The sequence below is a fragment of the Nymphalis io genome, chromosome 22, assembly GCF_905147045.1.
Source record: "Nymphalis io chromosome 22, ilAglIoxx1.1, whole genome shotgun sequence".
In the NCBI taxonomy this organism is placed as follows: Eukaryota; Metazoa; Arthropoda; class Insecta; order Lepidoptera; family Nymphalidae; genus Nymphalis; species Nymphalis io.
In genome coordinates this window covers 8727926-8745368 of record NC_065909.1, presented here as the reverse complement: position 1 = coordinate 8745368, position 17443 = coordinate 8727926, and the positions used below count along the sequence as shown (strand labels likewise).

The 17443-nt window shown below is 36.1% G+C and overlaps 1 protein-coding gene and 2 pseudogenes across 1 annotated transcript; 1 reads left to right on the top strand and 2 right to left on the bottom strand.

Annotated features, from left to right (window-relative positions):
* Nucleotides 1–3819: 3819 nt before the first annotated feature.
* Nucleotides 3820–4653, bottom strand: LOC126777328 (UDP-glycosyltransferase UGT5-like; annotated as a pseudogene).
* LOC126777260 (UDP-glucosyltransferase 2-like) lies at nt 3950–5786 on the bottom strand (annotated as a pseudogene).
* A 2344-nt stretch (nt 5787–8130) lies between these two features.
* LOC126777210 (facilitated trehalose transporter Tret1-like) lies at nt 8131–16892 on the top strand. Its single transcript, XM_050500191.1, has 9 exons — nt 8131–8384; nt 8784–8893; nt 9806–9925; nt 10001–10156; nt 10748–10915; nt 11318–11447; nt 14579–14808; nt 15478–15672; nt 15834–16892. The coding sequence occupies exons 1-9, from the start codon at nt 8321–8323 to the stop codon at nt 16095–16097; spliced, it is 1437 nt and encodes a 478-aa protein (XP_050356148.1). The 5' UTR covers nt 8131–8320; the 3' UTR covers nt 16098–16892.
* The last annotated feature ends 551 nt before the right edge of the window (nt 16893–17443 follow it).

Below are 17443 nucleotides of genomic sequence, written 5' to 3'. Positions count from 1 at the left end.
CTACCAGGAAATATTAGAATTTCATGTTTAATACGTACCTATCATTTATGGCAAGTCATTCAAGTAAATGGCGCAATATTGTAACTACGAGAGGCTCATACGATTACATCACCCTTTAAATTATATAGAATATTTATATAAATTTATTTAAATTTTGCCGTGTGGTGACGGCGACGAATATCACTACCCCATCTCATCCCGTGGGGGGCGTAAAAGTCGACCTGAGGAAATATACACCAGAGGACGGGCAGCAGCGTCTCTCTGAGTACTATGACTAACTTACTGCGTTCGCCAACCCGTCTGCCAAGCGTGGCGATTATGGCATATCCCCTCATGATTCGCGCAACTAAACCACGGCCCCCAGTCCCCGGCAGCCCTGCTATTCCTAGCCTTGGTAACAGCTGTGGTAACGGCGGGGCAGGGGGTGCTAAGAATCCCCGGCAGATTTCGTGTTACCAACACCGACGACCTCTGGCCCTGGCAACATATAACACGCGTACACTGCGGACCGACGAGAAGATCATTGAACTGGAGGAAGAATTGAGCAGGTTACACTGGGATATCGTCGGATTATCCGAAGTCCGAAGACAGGGGGAGGATACGATGATCCTGAAATCCGGTAACCTTCTCTATTTCCGAGAGGGCGATCAACTGTCTCAAGGTGGTGTCATATATGTCATATGGTGGGTTCATAGTCCACAAGTACCTCGTTAACAACGTTGTGAAAATCGAGAGCGTGTCGGCTAGGGTGGCGTACCTTATACTTAGAATCACCAAGCGGTATTCTTTGAAGGTCATACAGGTATACGCGCCGACTTCGACACACTCCGACGAAGAGATTGAGGTCATGTATGAGGATTTATCTAAAGCCATACATACCAATAAGACTCATTTCACTGTTGTAATGGGGGACTTTAACGCGAAGCTGGGCAAACGATTCGGTGATGAGTTAAAGGTGGGACCACATGGAATTGGAGACCGCAACCCTCGGGGCCAGATGTTGGACGACTTTATGGAGAAGGAGGGACTCTTTATGATGAACTCCTTTTTCAAGAAGCCAGGTCACCGTAAATGGACCTGGGTGAGCCCTGATGGGAAAACCAAGAATGAGATAGACTTCATCTTGTCGACGAGAAGGCAAATATTTAATGACGTCTCCGTGATCAATGCAGTCAAAACTGGGAGCGATCACAGACTCGTAAGAGGCTTATTAAATATCAATGTTAAACTACAGAGGTTCCGACTGATGAAGTCTACGCTCCGACCATCACCTCTTCAAATCCGAAATCCCGAAGCCTTTCAGCTCGAACTCCAAAACCGATTCGATTGCCTAGCAGACTGCGAGGAAGTGGACACATACAACGACAGGCTTGTGGAAACTGTCCGTACGGCTGGGTCTAAGACCTTCAAGACCAGCCGTACAAAAGGAACCAAAAAGATCTCTGCCTCTACCATACGGAGGTCATCGAGCGGAACAAAGGCTCTAAAGTGTTCGCCAGAGATCTGTCTGTTGGTCAGAGTCAACTGACAAGGCTGAAAACTGAGGATGGCAGAATAGTCACGTCAAGATCTGAGCTATTGGAAGAGATTGTGAAGTTCTACGGTCAGCTGTACACGACAACTCAATCACCTGTCAATAGTCATGCTGCAGATCCCAGAGCAAGACTAACCCGACACTACACTGAAGATTTTCAGGACGTCAGTCTTTTCGAGATTAGAATGGCTCTCTGACAACTCAAAAACAACAAGGCACCTGGTGATGATGGTATTACAGCCGAGCTTCTGAAGGCGGGTGGTACACCAATCCTCAGGGCTCTTCAGAGGCTTTTTAACTCCGTCATAGCCAAAGGTCAAACGCCAAAGGCATGGCACAGAAGTGTGGTGGTACTTTTCTTTAAGAAGGGTGATAAAACCCTTCTAAAGAATTACAGGCCCATCTCACTGCTGAGCCATGTTTACAAGTTGTTTTCGAGAGTCATTAAGAATCGTCTCGAGCAAAGGCTTGACGACTTCCAGCCATCCGAACAAGCCGGATTCCGCAAAGGCTTTAGCACCATAGACCACATACATACGCTGCGGCAAGTTATACAGAAGACTAAGGAGTATAACCAGCCACTTTGCTTAGCGTTTGTGGACTATGAGAAAGCCTTTGATTCGTGGGCAGGCCCCCTACAAGGTGGACCGACGACTTAGAACGAGTCGCGGGAAGCCGTTGGATGCGGGCAGCGCAAGATCGGCCAACGTGGAAATCCTTGGGGGAGGCTTTTGTCCAGCAGTGGACGTCTTTCGGCTGATATGATTATATAAATTACATAAAAATAAATATATCCTCTATATATTGATTTAATTTATTTGGTATATTAACCTAACACTAGTTATTATCATCTCTATTCTCTCAATCTCATATTTCAATGAAACGGCAGTTTGACGCAACCGAACTGCGGCGGGCTAAAGTCTACGTTTTTCCGAGTTACAAGAACATCACCGATTCCTGTTGCTAACGAGAATTTCTCCATAGGAAAACCTATCGGTTTAAAGTTCAGGGTTCAGCTGGGTTCAAGCCCTGGATCTTGGCAGCTGGGTCCTTATAAGCCACTAAATAAGCAGGTAGACAGTTGGTTTAACTAAAAGCTGAACGAAAAATGAAAGTCTGAATTGGAAAATGTAAAAGACGTGACGCCCCGCAGAGTAAACAATAAATAAAAACACAGTTTCGTTTAATATCTATATTTTCTTTTATTATTATAATATATAATAACGATATATAATATAATAGTAAGTAAACGCGTCACACACGAGGCTGTAGAGAGGGATATGACGACATAAGAGTAGTAATTATTTTATGTATTGCTTGTTATGTATCTCCTATAATTGAAGAAGCACACATTTTAAAACATTATCCTACGACGTAATGTACTCGTAAGTGTGTGTATCCTTTGTTGGAGATCCTTAATAAATAAATAAACTAATATTTTACAGACAAGATTATGCAAATTGTTAATTTTCCTTGACCTTTAAGCATTTGTAATATTTAACTTTCGAAGCAATTGATCGTGTCACATATACCATGGCCGACAAAAGTGTTATCAAAACGCTTAATAGCAACAGCACAATTTCTAATTCATAATATTCAGTCCATTGCAAGTTCGCCGCAGGTGTACGCCGATATTCAACACCAGGGTGCCGTATCACGTGTTCCGTCCACCACACCGCGCTTTCCAATGGTGTTTGTGGTTGATCAGTCATAAATCTGCGTAGCTTAACAATATTTTTTAACATAACTGTAATAAATACATTCATCAATTAGAATTTAGAAACCATTCATATATATTTCAATAAATCACAGATTTTCATATATAAAATAATAAATATCATATAGAATATAGTCCAGTGGCTAGAACACATGCATTACATTTTTAAAGTTTCATTATGTCAGTATATAATAGTTTTTTTTCCAAATATATAATTTAAGAAGTAAGTCTAATTTGTACGAATAAATTAAAGTTTAATTATGGCTTGAGTTTCATGAATATTTTAGTATTTAAATACTTTACGTAATGAAAAAAATAATTAATTTCTTATAATTATTCATAAATAGAGGCCACCTGATGGTAAGGAGTCACTGCCACTTATTGGCGCTGTAAGAAATATTGGCCATTCCTTACATTCATAATGCACCACCAACCCTGGGAACTAAGAAGTTATGCCCCTTGTACTATAAGCAATACGCAGGTATTACGTTGGCTAACTCAACCTTGGAACCGGTTCAGTGGGTGCTACCTACAAAAACGGCCTTGCACAAAGCCCTACAAGTTGACCTACCTTGTCCTTACGTACTATATCATCCATTGTAGGTTTAATAGCATTCATTAGCAGTTCCTCTGTCAGGGTTTCTAATAAAAGTTTCCAATATTGAATTTAACATATTGCTCAACATTAAACCATTGGTCAGCAAGCATTGGTATGCCAATAAGCGGAACTCCGGCAGTTATTGCTTCATCCGTTGACTGTAAGCCTCCTTGTAATAAATAACTTTACATTTTTATGTCCTAATCAGAAAAGCAGTATAATAGTTATATTAATAAAAATCACTAATACTTTAAATACGTTATAAGGATAGAACTTTGAATAATAGAACGGCTTTACCCGTAAATTTTGCTAAGGGATTGTTAATTAAACAATGTTGTCTTCTTCTTTTGTATGTAAAATCAATGATGACAGAAAGAGATAAATCAGTATTTATAAGTAAAGCTGCTAGACACTATGAATACAGTGTTGAATATATCTACATGTTATTATTACTAAGAAATTGTTGTGAGTATTAAAAAAAAAAAGTAATTATACATGTATATAGGAGTACTATATAGGACAGGACTCACTTAATAAATCAGATTGCGGCAGCCATTTTGAAATCTTGACATTATTTGGACATCCTGGTAGCTCATCTTCGTCCCATTTCCATAAAACATCGTAAGAAAGTTGAGAAAATACATTTTTAAATATCTTTAATGTTTCCGACGGAAAAAACGAGGGATTAACATTTGTACCAAAACTCACGTATATAACTCCATTTCTTGAAGAATCAAGGTATAATTTCAAATCCCTAATCCTAATCCAAAATATACATCTATATATTTTGAATTTCACATCCCTTTAATATTCTTATACATTGTCATCCCTAAATTTTTAATATTAATATATATAATATATTCAAAGCTACCTTCGATAATTCTTCTTGTGGTTTACATTTGGTGGAACAGGTCGATTAAAACCCACACCGGATGTACATTTAAAAACAACATCCTAACATTTTGTCTCAAATCGTCCAAATCTGGTATGTTTGAACCAAGAACCGTTTTTAACATTTCATCTTCTATTTGTTCGTGTTGCGTAAAAAAATATTGACGGGAATAATAAATGTATAAATCTTTTATCTTTTCCCATAACGTCAAATTGTAAATTCTTCTGTGCATTGCATTAGGATAAATAAGAGGGTGAGAAGCTGCTCCGATCGCTTCAAATGCCAAATGAATACCACTCAAGGAACTGAATTCGATAACAGGCGCGTTGTAAATGTACGAAAAGATAAGGGCTGGTCGTACCCAGGAATCGACGAATATTAAATCAAATGTTTCATTACTACGAAGTAATTTTTGTACTTCAGTAGAACTTAGTTGTTTTACAAATAAATTAATGAGAAAATCGTTGACGAATCTGTCGATTGGACCGTTCCTGTTTTCTGAGCTTCCATAAATCTTCAAGTGCTTGTAAGATACATCGTACATATCTATTTCGGTTAAGTTTGCAGGCGCTTGACCTTTCGAAAACGCTGGATCTGTCGTTATAACTGTGACGTCATGTCCTCGTCTAGCGAGTTCCGTAATAGTAGACGAAAAACAACTTGATGACTTATTTAAGGTGTTGGAAAAACTCCCAATATTTTTGCCGATTCGCTTTCAGTGAATAAAAATAACAAACTGATTATAATTGTAGGCATTACCAACAAATGCGTTTTAGACATTACTTATGAAACGAAAGAGAACGTTTTTTAAATGTATATGCTCGTTCTACTTTAGTTTTGCAAATAGGTATTATCAAAAACAATGAATGGTAATCAATCTATAAAACTACTGCTACTAGTACTGAAGAACTGTACTAAAAACTAAATATATTATACATATATGTATATATTTTAAATGAATTAGGTAAATTTTACCCGACAGGACCTCGCGGTGTTTTTCTGGGAGCCAATTCTAAAAACAAATTATCACTTTATGACAATCGCAACGCAATCGTAATCTCAATTCACAGCAAAAAATATAATAAAGTTTGGTTTTGACATTAATTAAGGCTAACACATATCGGTTTGGTTTGGTCTGTAGAGTCTAACAAAGTATATGATAACTTATTTTAACAAAAATATATAATCAAACAGTGGTATTGGACAACAGACTAGTGCATGAAGCAGTCGCGCACAATTTCTTTTTACTTTATTAAAGACTTACAAATGTCAAAATCAGATTTTTTAAATTGTCAGTGCATTTCATAACTCTATTTAGGAGTTGTTAGTTTAACACTTTGAATAGAAACATTTTAATCTAATAAATCTATTCTAGTTTTTTTATATGCCCCGGGATGGCAAATGAGTCTACTCCACCTGATGGTAAGTGGTAGTAGAGTCCAAACGCGACGACGGCCAGTACAGTCGGGAAGAATGTTCTTAAGTTCTTAGTTTTAAGTGAATTAATTTAAAGCGACACATATCAATCGGTCAGTGTAATGAGGTTGGGATTGATTATATTACAACAATGAGCTAGATGGAACAATGAGCAAAGGAATCTCATTTGAATGCGTTCCATGAACTTATACTATGGTGGTTATTCCAAACCTTATTGCAGTATTTTACAATACTGCGAACTAAGCAAATAGCTATTTTAGTACAGTTTTTTAAATTAAAATGAGATTATCGTCAAGATTTAAGCGATCGAATAGAAATAAAGATCAGAGTTCCCAATCCATAAAAACATAAAAACAATCTTATACTTAAATAGTGGTATGCAAATAGACAAAAACCTCAATAGCATAAAGATAATAAAAATAGTTAAATTAATATGAAACGCAAGGAACAACATATAATAATACCAGCTACGTAGTGTGGATTAATGAGCTGTTCTTTTTTTTTAAATTAATTTCGATTAGTTTTTTATTTGGATATGTATGCAATTTAAAAACAACTAACGTCAAATATTATTGTTTATATAAATTGTATTCAAGTAAAGCCGAGCCGAGAACAAATACTCAATGATGCAACCAAATCGAGATATTACGTAATCATAATTTGCATTGATATAAATAAAAAGTTTTAATTTGACGAGCCGGTTGGCGTGGTTGGTAGATACTTGCCTTTCACGCAGAAGGTTGTGGGTTCGATTCCCACACAGGACAGACATTTGTGTGCATGAACATGTCTGTTTGTCTTGAGTCTGGGTGTAATTATCTATATAAGTATGTATTTCCAAAAAAAAAGTAGTATATGTAAGTTGTCTGGTTTCCATAGCACAAGCTTTGTACAAGCTAAATTTGGGATCAGATGGCCGTGTGTGAAAAATGTCCCAGGATATTATTATTATTATTATCACCTAACACATTATTGTTAATTTGTATTTGTTCAAATTTAAAATGGGTAAATACAGTATAAGCCTTGAGATGTTGTTTATTTTATATTTTAAAGGCGTTAAAATATTTCGCATTCTATTAGAAATATTCATTGTTGGTTAGCCAGTACCAACTTATAAAACTTTTACTGAGAAAACTATCGTCAGTTAGGAGAAGATTTGCTTATTTCGCTACTCAGCCTAGCAGTGGGATATTTACAGGCTGTTTCTTTAAGTAGGCGGATGGCCAATGGGCCACCTAATGGTAATTGGTACGCTCCACCCATAGACATTGCATTTATACAAATATTAACCACCGTAAGGGCCTCAACGGTTGGCACCTCTTTGCAGGCCTACATTCCTATGGGACTTTTGGTACAGAGAACCCCCTAGCCCTAGTGACGCTTACGGCGGGAGGAGCAGATGGGTGGTTTACGCATTTCATAAAGGTACCCGGGTCCCGTGAAGTCCCCCGCCCTTCGGGTTATGTCGGATTCATACCCACTAAAACTACTGCGATGGCCGACCTCAGCACTGTGTTGATATAACGCATCCGCGGCCCGTCCTGTGCTGTGCTCCGCTCGGTGGAGCTCTCCTCAGGGGGCGACGGTAATCTCGCCCCCCGCACTTCTCGCTACGCGTACGGCAGCGCGAGGCCATCCCGGCTGCATCCTGCTCAGGGCCTTCTGAAATAGGAAACGAATCGTAATAGAAAATTAACGTAATCCTTTAACAATGAATTAATATTTTGATTTCATAAACACCCTGATCGAAAACATCTAAAATAATGCAAATATATTACGCAAAAGTTAAAATATATGTAATACGTCTATATTACTAATAAAATACTTAGCTTTTATTGTTTAAATAAATAATTTATCTTATGTTTGTTATACATTAGATGACATGTAAGAATCTTTTGCAGTTCCTCAAATAGAGAGATTAGTTGTAGCATTTGTTTTAAATACAGCAGTAGTTATGTCACACGCTTGCAAGCACACGCGTTGAAACTTCGAAATAAAAAATGAGTTAAAGAACACAAAACGTTGATGGATTTTTACATTAAAAATCATTTTGACTGTTGTTCATATAATATGTTCTATTATTACTGATTATATTTATATATTTTTAATCAATAAATTGATTTTTTTTTTGTGAGCACAAATATGAAGTTTTACGGAATATTTCAAAAAGGGAGCAAGATTAATCAAATAATATGTGCCGTTTTGAGTAAGTAAATGAATACTTTTCAAGTAGTATCAATTTTATAAGGATATTTTTTGGAAGGATGTTTATGTCCTTTTTGAACATATAGTGACATTTTCAATTTTTTTTCACGATTTCTCGTATTATGTATACTGCTTGATTTGCCGATTAAACGTGACTGGCTGACTAAACACTGACAGACTTTTTTGTGTTAATAACCGTAGTTTTCAAGATTCACACAAAAATAAAAGGTTTCTTAAAGTGTTATTCTACACCACTAAACACGCATTGAACACAAACTAAATACATGAATACTCAATGGTACTTACCCTGGTTTACAATTTTCGGTGAGCGTTCAATTATGCTAGCCACTCATATTCTTGATGAGTGTTCAAGAAATTAAAAATATTTGTTTATCTCCAGTAAACCTCCCGGTGCTGTCATACGGAGCCAGTATTGGCTGGATGTCTCCTATGACTCTTCTGCTGCAATCAGAAGACTCACCAAAAGGCGTACCTCTCACAGATGCTGAGGTAAAGTGATGATGATGATGATGATTATAATGTCTTCCCGACTGGTTCCAACTGCAGCCACCATGGAGCTACTTAACTTCATATTATATTGCAATAGTGTGTGCGCTAGTATAATAATAATAATAATAATCTTTATTTGAAAATATAAGCATTACAGTATTTACACCAAGTCGCTTATATCTACACTAATTACTAAACATTTTTTAATTATTCATACAAATTTAACATAACATACTACAAGGATAAATAAAATAAAATTTAGTAAAACAAAAATAGAATTAAAATTTGTAAACAAAATAAGCTTAAATCTATTTAGGAACCACAAAATTAATTTTTAAAATTCTGAAATATATAAATTTGTTTGAACATAGTATAAAAGGGATCATAAAATATGTCTACATCTCGACAACGTACGAAGTCATTTAAAAGTTTAACAGCCCTAGCAGTGGGGCTGTTGCTAGCTTGGGGAGAATGCCACGAACTTTAAGTGGCTACTTATAAATCTATAATTGCAAGGGCTCTGGGTTGAAATCCCGAGTCGGTCTTTCGTTGCAAATGGTTGATGCTAAGTGGTTACTACCCCTCACAGACATTGGGACTGTGACAAATATTACACATTCCTTAAATCGCCAATGCGCCACCAACCTTGGGAATTAAGATTATCATACTTTGGGATCTCATACTTTGGGAATAATATGTTGTTTCCCTTCTGCCTATAGTTACACTGGCTCACTCACCCTTTAAAGCAGAACACAATAATACAAAGCATTGCTGCTTGGCGGTAGAATGTGATGAGTGGGTAGTACCTACCCAAACGGGCTGGTACAAAGCAAGTGGATTTTAGAAATTCAAAATATATTTTACTACAAGAATAACTTAAAATATATATATATACTTAAATTTCTATTATAGATATCATGGATGGCTGCTATACCCTTCCTGGTATGTGTCCCATTTGATTTGATTATGGGTGTCATGGGGGACAAAATTGGGCGAAAGATGTCTCTGATCTTTATCTCCTTATCTAGTGCTGTGAGTATTTTTTTAAAAAAATATTCCAAGAGAAGCTTATTAACGCTTTAAAAACATATTATGTATTATTTTTAGGCTAGTTGGATCCTATTGATTTCTTCCCTTAACATTTGGTGTCTCATATTAGCGAGGGCGCTCGTCGGTATAACCATGGCTGGATGTTACGTCACTTGCCCTATATACACTAAGGAGATCAGTGATGACAGCATTAGAGGTGCCCTAGGATGTTTGGTACGATCAGTTTTATAAGTTTACCTTTTGTGCATGTATAAGGATTACATATGTGCAATGTTACGTTATGATTTATGCTTACCTACAAATGCATGCATTTGTAGGTAGCATTTGTAGGTAAGCATAAAGCATACTAAGCCACATTTCATTTTGTGTATCTAATCTTGTGTTATAAAGTGACGAAATGTTCCAAGCTCTAGTAAAGATGTCCTAGTTTCGCAATCCATTGACAAAGCTCATATTATGAACCACAGGGCTGTTCTGTAAGAAGTCATTTTAATACTCACCTGTGAAATGTTGCCAACCGACTTATGGTGATATACTATTTTGATACGTGTATTCTTATAATGTTATAATTATTATGGTCAATGTCGCATGTCACTTTCTGATATTTCACGAGCCTTTTCTGCGGTGAGTGGAAACTCGTCTGTTCCTAGAGAGTGCCATTCTCAACTGGGCATTTCGCATTAAATTTTATAATGCAAATATTTTATAAAGATAAAAAGATCAGATTATTTAATAATGTTACCCACAGGTTTGATTAATTTAAAATATGGTGAAGAATTATAGTGAACTGTTCTTTGTTTTCAGGTAATATTATTTCACACAACGGGAAATCTCTTCCTGTACGTTATTGGTGATCTGCTAAGCTATAACGTTATCCTCTGGGTTTGTCTGACGATACCGACGGTACATGTCATAGTGTTCCTTTTTATGCCGGAATCTCCTTCTTACCTCGTTAAGAGAGGAAGGCTTGAGGTAATTTCTTTTAAAGCTATATAATCTTGTACATATTCTTTATTTGGAACAAGTCAATCTTTATCTATGCAGTTTCTAACCGAAGCAAACACAATGAGTTTCATGTGCTTAATTAATTTGTATTTATAATATATATATTCGTATAATCGTTGGAACGTCGTCGTCAAACTGAACATGATGTATTTACTAAATCTATAAACATTTTAAGATTAATAGTGTCTATTATGGTATCCACTCATCTATATTGTAGGAACATGGTGGAATAGCTAAGTGAATATATGATAATGAATACATAGGTGGAAAACTTCAGAGTAAAATTTACAGGCTATTCTTTACTTAGAATTTATATTTAGTTTGACTTATAAATTAGCTTACCGTTCTAAAGAATCATAATTATTTTAGGATGCAAGTAAGGCAGTGGCGTGGCTTCGTTGTAGTTCAGAGAGTGATGTAAAGGTCCAGGAAGAAATAGACGTTATTAGGAAGGAGCAGACGAACGACGAAGCGAGCAAGTTCGCCCTCAAGGCTATATGTGAGTTTCAGTTGTTTTTTAATTATTTTTTTATCGAGGTTGCCAGAATGGCCTGATCATTTCCACCGCTCATCGACAATGACGCTATTAGAAATATTAACCATCTCTTACCTTGCCAATGCGTTACCAACCTCGGAAACTATGATATAATGTCCCTTGTGCCTGTTAGTTCGATCAACCTTCAGACCGGAACACAACAATACTAAGGATTGTTGTTAGGTAAAATAAGTGAGGATGTACCTACACAGACGAACTTACATAAAACCCCAATATCAGGTTATTTCATTTAATTAATATAATATAAACTTGTTGGTTTAATGATGATAAAAATGATGTTTTATTGACTGATTTTGACTCATAATCAGATACGACTGGCATGAGTTTTATTGGTCTGACTCGGCTTGAACCTCGGGATCTGTGGTCTTGTAAGATTACAAGGTTATTTTTACGCTATTATAGACAGACGAGGCATTATTTTGTCCTTATCTAATTTATGGAAAATTTATTGAAAGAGATCAATACTTAAAAAATAAATGAATACAAAAGGTAGCCATGCCCTGATGTTTAAAAGGTGTTTCATTATATATTCTGTAAAGATAAATATGTATCAACAAATATAAAAAAAAATCTGCGATAATTTGTGTAATAACTTAAGAAAAATAAACATAGCATAGATAAAAAATATATTTATTGTATTAGATTACGGTTCATTATTGTGTGTTGGGTATACATTTACAATATCTTCGTTTAAATTTATGTAATTGAAAAAAACATACTATTTGTTTTATTTGATATAAAAGTAAGCTACAAACATACAAACTGGTGCTGATTTTACTGGTCATTATATCTAAACTAATTTGACGGAATTATAAGTCTTGCGTTTCCTTTTAAGCTCACGCGATAGAGACGTCAGTAGTTAAAATGTTAAAATTCTAATAAACTCGCGTTACCTTTTTAATTGAACAATTATTATTACTAAATAAAAAATACATAAAAATAAAAATAAAATAAATTTATACTAATAAAGAATACAATTTTTAATATATTTTACATATTTTCATTTGCTTGCTTATATTATTGCTTAGGTATATCATAAATTATGAATTTGTATTTTAAGATAAAAAAAATGCTTTATTTAAATAGGCTCACTTTTGAATCGTAATTTTAATTAAAATTAAATGCGATTTACTTTTCGAGATTACCACCAGTTCGAAATAAATATGGATGGTTAACCATCTCCTACATCGCCAATGCGTCACCAGCCTTGGGAACGTTAGTTAAGACGTTATATTTCTCAGTTACACTGGCACACTCAATCTTGAATATGGAACACAACAATACTAGGTATTGGTGTTTGCCAGTAGAATATCTGATGATTCTGTGGTACCTACCTATAGACTTGAACAAATCCTTACCACAAAGTAACTGAGTATTGAGATAAATAATTTCTGTTCTGCCTTGAGGACGACGTCGAGTCGCTCCCACAGAGAAGGAGGAGACCGGGTCGACGGCGAAGGCCTTCGCGGGCCGGACGCTGCCGCATTGAGCAGGTGTGTGTGGTTGGCGGCGGAGCCAGTTTATTGATCCGCCGCGGGGCGTCAAGCTCTGACGCCCAGCCTCCAGTGGCGGACTCGAGGGAGTCCGTCACGGTACGGGACGGAGGTAAAGTGGAGGAAGGCGCTGCCTACCATCATGGCGCGCTTTCGAGTTGGGTCGCTTTCCAAATAGCGACGACCGCTGGCCGGGTTGCGATTGTAAGTCACAACGTTCCCGTGACCCCGCCGCCTTGCGGAGAGGCGGAATTCCGGGGAGGTTTTAGTGGGTAGGACGGGGTTTTCTGCCCCGTGAGTCCCACATACCCGTCCCGGTCCCCCCGGACCGGGTGGGAGGAGTAAATGCCTTTCCTCCCCGAAAAAAAAGGTGTACTGTCTTATTTATCAATGACTATTTACATGAGATTCTAATTTACCAACTAACAAAGTTTAAAATATCTACAATCACACTATTAAAACGAATACATCATTATTGTAATTACAATAAGTTGTGTAGTTTGCTTAAGCTTTGTTCCATTTTGTGCTTAGCATGTGTGCTGTCTAAGAATGATTGAATGTGACATTGAATTTTTTTTAAGAATTCATTCATTCAAACACAGTAATAAATTCAACACCTCAGGTGTCTATTTATATTTGTCTTAGTCACATGTACGAATGATAAAACGAAATAGTATGTAGATAATAATTTGATCTCATTACAAATAACGCAATAAGACGCAATCGTAATAGTGGCTTGCAAATATAAAATAAATATTCAGATAACTTGAGTATAAATCAATGTTAATTGCTGGAAAGTACTTAGTCAGATAAATATAATTAATTCATTATTGTTTATAAGAATTAAGTTCAAAGTTTAAATAAAGGAAAAACCAACTCCGATTTATTTATTTACGATGTAAAAAAAACTACAATAATTGCTGGAAATTCCTTAAATAATATTTAGATAACATAATATTAGAACAAAAATTTTGTACCTCGTACATACAATCATCTACTTGGTGCTTTGTGAAAAATCGTGAGTACCATACTCAAGTACCATCTCGTTAATACTTATCGTTAGTTATGTTTTGTTCTGGTAACATTTTAGTTCCCAAGCTTGGTGTTGCATTGACGATGAAAGGGACAGTTACTATTTTACAATGCCAATGTCTATTAATGGTGAGGACCACGTACCATCAGGTGGCCAATATGCCCGTCCACCTCACTATTCTATAACTAACACTATTCTAAACTAATACATATATAGTAATTTTATTAAGACAAAAGATTTCTTTGCTTGTAATCTATCAACTTTTGAACCGATTTTAATAATGCGTTCACTATCAGAAAGCTACATTATCTAGAACTAACAAATGCTATATTTTACTTCCGTAATGGTATTATCGTAAAGCTATCAAATGAAGAAACGCTATCGAACTGCTTTATTACATGCGCATATGTATAACAGACACAAACGGAATTTCATGAGGACGAAGCTGCGGGCACAGCACGCAACACATACAAATATACAGATTTAAAGTCGGTTAAAAACACATAACTTAGTACTCACTAAGATTTATTAACAGTCTTTCCTTTCAGTCACTGATAAGATCCTCAGCAGAGCTTTCCAAATAGCCATGGTAGCGACATTAGCTAGAGAAGTGTGTGGTGCTGTACCGGTTTTAAACTTCGCTGGTGATATCTTCAAATTGGCCTCACAAGATACTGGTCTGGTGTTAAGTCCGAACCAACAAGCTATGCTGCTCGGTGTCGTTCAGGTTGTCGGTTCAGCTCTCGCTTCGAGTATCATCGAAAAATCAGGCAGAAAGGTAAATAAAATTCACTTTGTATAATTTCGTTACGATTCATATGATTATACTTAATCGAGTATTTATTAAAACATTCATAGTCCACAACTAAAAACAGCTTGAGAAGTCAATTTTTTATGTAACGGAAAATTATCAATTTTATGGTGGAAAATCCATAATTTTTGCTCGACTTCGTATAGAAACGTATATTTACTAATTTTAATCCATACCGTTTAACATTATTTCTTCTGGTAGGGATAGCCAAACACCTAAAACTATATATGTATTTTAACACTACCGGACCGGATCATCAGTCCTCAGCTATTCTAACGCCAAACAACAATACTTTTGTATTGCTTTGTTCTAGTTCGAATGGTGGGCGCGACAGTGTAACTATATACAAAAGATACATAGCGTTTTCAATTCACATTCATACCAACATAATAAGCTTCCTGACGGTCACTTCTGCCGAAAAATGAAAGAAATATAAATGTAAATAGCAGACCACTATTAATAAGTTGCATACAATGTTTTTTTATATATTTCTATAAGGAACATACATCTCTTGTAGGTAAATAAATATATTTACATTGACTCATTCATTCTTCATACTGGACCTTCAATCAAAATAAATATGTACATGTATATTTATTATTTCAATATAAAACATTTTCTTGTTAATCTTTCTAGCTCCTTCTGCTGTTGTCGTCTCTGGTGTCTGGTCTAAGTATGTGCGTACTCGGCTCTTGGTTCCTTATGCGTGACCTTGGAATCGGTGCCCCATCTTGGGTGCCATTGTTGACGTTGTGCGTTTGCATCTTTTGCGATTCCTCTGGTCTCCAACCTATCTCTATTGTGCTAGCAGGGGAGATATTCTCTTATAAGGTAATCATTCCACACTATTCGATTCGTATAATAAATAAATCATATAATATAGGGGGATGGGCAAATTTGCCACCTGATGTTAAGTGGTCATCATCGCCTATAGACATTGGCGATGTAAGAAATATTAACCATTCGTGAAAACAAACTTATATTCTTTTCAGTATCGAGGAACTGTAATGGCGACCACAATGTCCTGCGCTTCATTATCGGACTTTCTCCAGCTGTTATTCTTCAAGCCACTCGCAAACGCTGTAGGCATACATGTGGCCTTCTACTTCTTCGGAGTCGTCTGCTTGCTCATGTCACTTTACGTGATTTTAGTCATCCCCGAAACTAAGGCTAGAAGCCTTGAAGATATTTACAAAGATCTTCTCAAGAGTAAAAAACTTAAGAAGAGCGAAACGAATGATCTGACAAGAATTTAAAAAAGGTTAACACCTCGTCAACATCCGGTTGCTGGAAAACGTCCACTACTTTCGTTAGTGGGATGTTAGGACCTCATTCCACCACACTATTCTTGTATACATTGGGATATATATTCGATACATGAATTTTTTCTCACGATATTTTCTAAGCCGACCAAGAGTATAAACGGAAATACAAATCGATCACGTGGTAAGACAGTATTGCTTGCCTGAATTTAATTTTACTATCCATGACGAGATCGCTTAGAGAATGAACGATTTCTGAAATGATCTTTTTCTAATAAGATAATATAACTTTAGTATTTTATATGTACATAACAGATATGTACTTTCCATGGAGACCATTAAGAACATGCGATATTTATTTAAATGTTTAAAAAAAAATAAATAAAAATGTTCAGAATGTTTTATCTTGTAAATTATGTCAAATTGTTATTCTTAAGTTGCTTGTACCGTAACAGCCTGTGAATGTCCCACTGCTGGGCTAAAGGCCTCCTCTCATTTTTTTGAGGAGAAGGTTTGAAGCTTATTCCACCACCGGATTGGTTGAATACACATGTGGCAGAATTTCAGAAAAATTAGACACATGCAGGTTTCCTCACGATGTTTTCCTTTACCGTAAAGTACGAGATGAATTATAATCATAAATTAAGCACATGAAAATTCAGTGGTGCTTGCCCGGGTTTGAACCCATGATCATCGGTTAAGATTCACACGTTCTTACCACTGGGCCATCTCGGTACTTACTACTCGGTTGCTTGTAAATAAAGTATAATTATTGTTACATTTGCTTAATTGATCTTCATCCTTCTTGTATATAGTATTAATAATATATCATGAGTATTATATAAAAATAGACATTTTACGAAATTAAAGTCACAACTAGCGCCATATGTAAATTCTACAGAAATGACAAGAGTCACAGACACTTTATGCGGATTATAATAGATAATAATAATAATAAAATACACAAATTAATTATTTATAATTATTATAATAATGTGTTAGAGGTCAATAAAAAAAAGTGACTCTTAGTTTTTTTTTTTATAGAATAAGAAGGCGGACGAGCATATGGGCCACCTGATGGTAAGTGGTCACCAACGCCCATATACATTGGCATTGTAAGAAATGTTAACCATCGCTTACATCACCAATGCGCCATCAACCTTGGGAACTAAGATGTTATGTCACTTGTGCCTGTAATTAAACTGGCTTACTCGCCCTTCGAACCGGAATACCAAGTACTGCTGTTTTGCGGTAGAATATCTGATGAGTGGGTGGTACCTACCCAGACGAGCTTGCACAAAGCTCTACCACCAGTAAAGTTAGTTTGTATCATCTTAGAT